General features: G+C 61.3%; 2 protein-coding genes across 2 annotated transcripts; both read left to right on the plus strand.

Annotated features, from left to right (window-relative positions):
• Positions 1-61: 61 nt before the first annotated feature.
• PHACADRAFT_108963 (uncharacterized protein) lies at positions 62-1,811 on the plus strand (the record flags this gene model as incomplete). The annotated part of the gene is made up of 6 exons (XM_007402959.1): positions 62-271; positions 319-388; positions 443-627; positions 695-1,109; positions 1,176-1,343; positions 1,423-1,811. Coding segments are annotated over 6 exons (1,437 nt in total), but the record flags the coding sequence as incomplete, so codon positions are not given.
• Positions 1,812-2,350: 539 nt separating this feature from the next.
• Positions 2,351-2,898, plus strand: PHACADRAFT_33884 (uncharacterized protein; the record flags this gene model as incomplete). Its single annotated transcript, XM_007402960.1, has 3 exons — positions 2,351-2,397; positions 2,453-2,475; positions 2,545-2,898. Coding segments are annotated over 3 exons (424 nt in total), but the record flags the coding sequence as incomplete, so codon positions are not given.
• Positions 2,899-2,946: the final 48 nt, after the last annotated feature.

A 2,946-nucleotide genomic window follows, 5' to 3' on the forward strand; every position in this document is an offset into this window, starting at 1 on the left:
CCCACACGCCAGGTCGCTCGGCTCGCGTTTCCCCTTTGTCGCCAAAGTCCTTCGTTACCACCTGCCATTCCCCGGCGCCTGGACCTTCGGCAAGGCGTTCCTCCTGATCCTCTACTTCAGCACGCTGCTTTTCGCCGCGCTGTACCGTGATAGTGTCTTCAACAATTCGATCCGAGAGGGCGCGATCGTTGCTTCGCAGCTGCCATGGGTGTACATGCTGGCAAGCAAAAATAACATTATAGGAACGATGACGGGGCGCGGCTACGAAAAGGTATGCTAATAAGTCTGTTGCAAACGATATGACTGAAAGCTTTGCAGCTGAACTACATTCATCGCATGGCCGGACGACTGACTGTCCTGGCTGCCAACGTTCATGCCTTGGGTTTCAGTATGTCTTGAGCATGTGCCACGATGTTACGAACGCTTATTGTGCTTTTCACAGTCTACAAGTGGGTCATAGCAGGCACGTGGACGCAGGAGACGCAGAAGCAGCTCGTGCGCTGGGGTCTCGTCACGCTGGTCACGTACGATCTCCTGTTCCTCACCTCCATGAGCTTCATCCGGAAGAACTACTACAACTTCTTCTACGCCACGCACTCCATCATGACCATCATGGCCCTCGTCTCCGTGCGTCCCTCCCGCTCGTGCACCCTGCTCACCCGCTCGCACTGACCATACACGCACGCGCCTTCAGATCTCGATCCACGCGCCGTTCGCCGTCCCGTACGTGAGCATCGCCGCGGGCTTCTGGGGCGTCGACCACGTGCTGCGGCTCGCGAAGACGCGCGTGCCCGAGGCGCAGCTCGAGGCGGTGCCCGAGCTGCACACGACGCTCGTGCGCGTGCCGACGCTCAACGCGGGCTGGCGCGCGGGCCAGTTCGTGCGCGTCCGCGTGCTCTCGCGCGGCATGGGCTGGACGGCCTGGGCCGAGCCGCACGCGTTCACGATCGCGAGCGCGGGCGAGTACGCGGGCGGGGACGGGCTCGTGCTCATGGTCAAGCGCCACGGGCGCTGGTCGCGCGCGCTGTACGACCTCGCTGCGGAGGGGCAGGGTGCGGAGAATGAGAAGGGCCTCCGGCGCGTCAGGGTTCAGATCGAGGGGCCGTACGGTGCGTGACTGCGGAACTGGCTGGCTGCTGTGCTGGACTCTGGGACTGATGACGGGTTTTGCGCAGGCGGCCCGGGAAACACGGTCTTCTCCAGCTTCTCCGGCGCGTTCTTCGTCTGCGGCGGGAGTGGCATCTCGTTCGGGCTCGCTGCGGTGCAGGAGCTTCTGCAACGCATCTCGCAGGGGACGTCGAACGTCTGCACGATCGACCTCGTTTGGTGCATCACGCACGCGCGTAAGTCCCCCGCTCTTCGCTCCAAATCTGCCAAAAAAAGAAAAGACGCTCATCGTCCCATTTATGCACGCTTTCGCAGGCGCCGTGAACCCGCTCCTGTCGCCCTTCTCCTCTCTCCTCACGCAGTCGCACGCGCTTCCTGTCGAGCTCACGATCCAGGTGTACTACACGCGCGCCTTGAACAAGGGCGAGCACGAAAAGTACCCGGCCCTGGACGCGCTCCCGCGCGGGCTGGCGCTCGCGGCCGGGCGCGCCGCCACGGCGCACCTCCTCTCCGAGTTCGTCGTCCGCACCGCGACCGCGCTCGGCCAGGACGCGGGCGGCGCTGAGGGTTGGGGACGCGCGCATGGCGTGCTCGTGGGCGCGTGTGGGCCCGTCACGCTGTCGAGCGACGTCCGGAGGGCGATTGGCACGCTTGATGCGGAGGACATGAAGTCGGTTGGTGGGGTGCAGTTCCATGACGAGTGAGTACTATGCGTGCTTTCGTGTGAGGTGTGTTGCTAACGAGATTATTGCAGGTCTTTCAGTTTGTGAACATTCCTTTGTTTTGATATTAGGCGAGCAAGGGATCTATCAGGTGTACTGGACTAATGTCTTCGCATAGATATAGCATGTAATTTTCAAGCGTACAGTAGTGATACTCTAAACTCCGTCAAAGCTCTAAAGTAAATAGTAAATTCTATCATCTATGACGTGGTCCGAACGACGACGTAGAGTAGACAGTTGGCACTTGACACTTGCATCAATAATCTTTCCAGTGGTGATCTGATACCTTTCTCTTCTCCACGCGGCAGAATATACCCAATGCGGACACCGCTCAACGATGTCAGTGGCTTCCTCCCGGTCCTCTGTTATGACGTCATCGCTGTGGTGGCGCACCTGTCCGCTGTGGCGCGCATGGAGTCGCTGCCTCGGCGTATATAGGGGCAATCGCACAATGGTGACAGCTCCACAACAACACAACCACCCCTTCCACCTGAATTTCTTCACGCATTTTATCTAACAATATGTCGACTGGATCCTCTGCAGGCACGAGCGTCGGCCAGAAGGTCAAGTGAGTACTCCGTCGCGTCGCACGAGCTCATGCTTACCACCCTTCATCTTCGCAGAGGCGCGTTCCAGACTGTACACGGTACGCACTCACCCTCGCCCCGAGCTCACAACCGCCGCGTCTTACTGACGACGCTACTCGTTCCTGCAGGCATCGGCGAGAGCATCCGCGGAAACGCGATGGACTTTGTCGATTCGGCGACGGGCACGACCCAACGCGGGCACGCTGCGACGGAGCGCGGCGAGTTTGAGACGCAGAAGGGCATGGCGAACATGGAGGGGCGCGCGCAGCCCGTCGGTACCGCGCCCGGCGGCGGCGTGGGCGTCGGCACGGGCCCCGTAGACGCTTCGACCGGGACGAACGCCGCCGCAGGTACTGGAGCTGGGACGGGCCTCGGAGCCGGAACGAACATTGCTGCTGGCACCGGAGCTGGGACAGGCCTTGGTGCTGGAACGGACACTGCTGCCGGCACCGGTGCTGGAACGAACACTGCTGCCGGCACCGGTGCTGGAACAGGCCTTGGTGCTGGAACGAACACTTCCGCCGGCACCG

Source organism: Phanerochaete carnosa (genome assembly GCF_000300595.1).
Source record: "Phanerochaete carnosa HHB-10118-sp unplaced genomic scaffold PHACAscaffold_599, whole genome shotgun sequence".
NCBI lineage: Eukaryota > Fungi > Basidiomycota > Agaricomycetes > Polyporales > Phanerochaetaceae > Phanerochaete > Phanerochaete carnosa.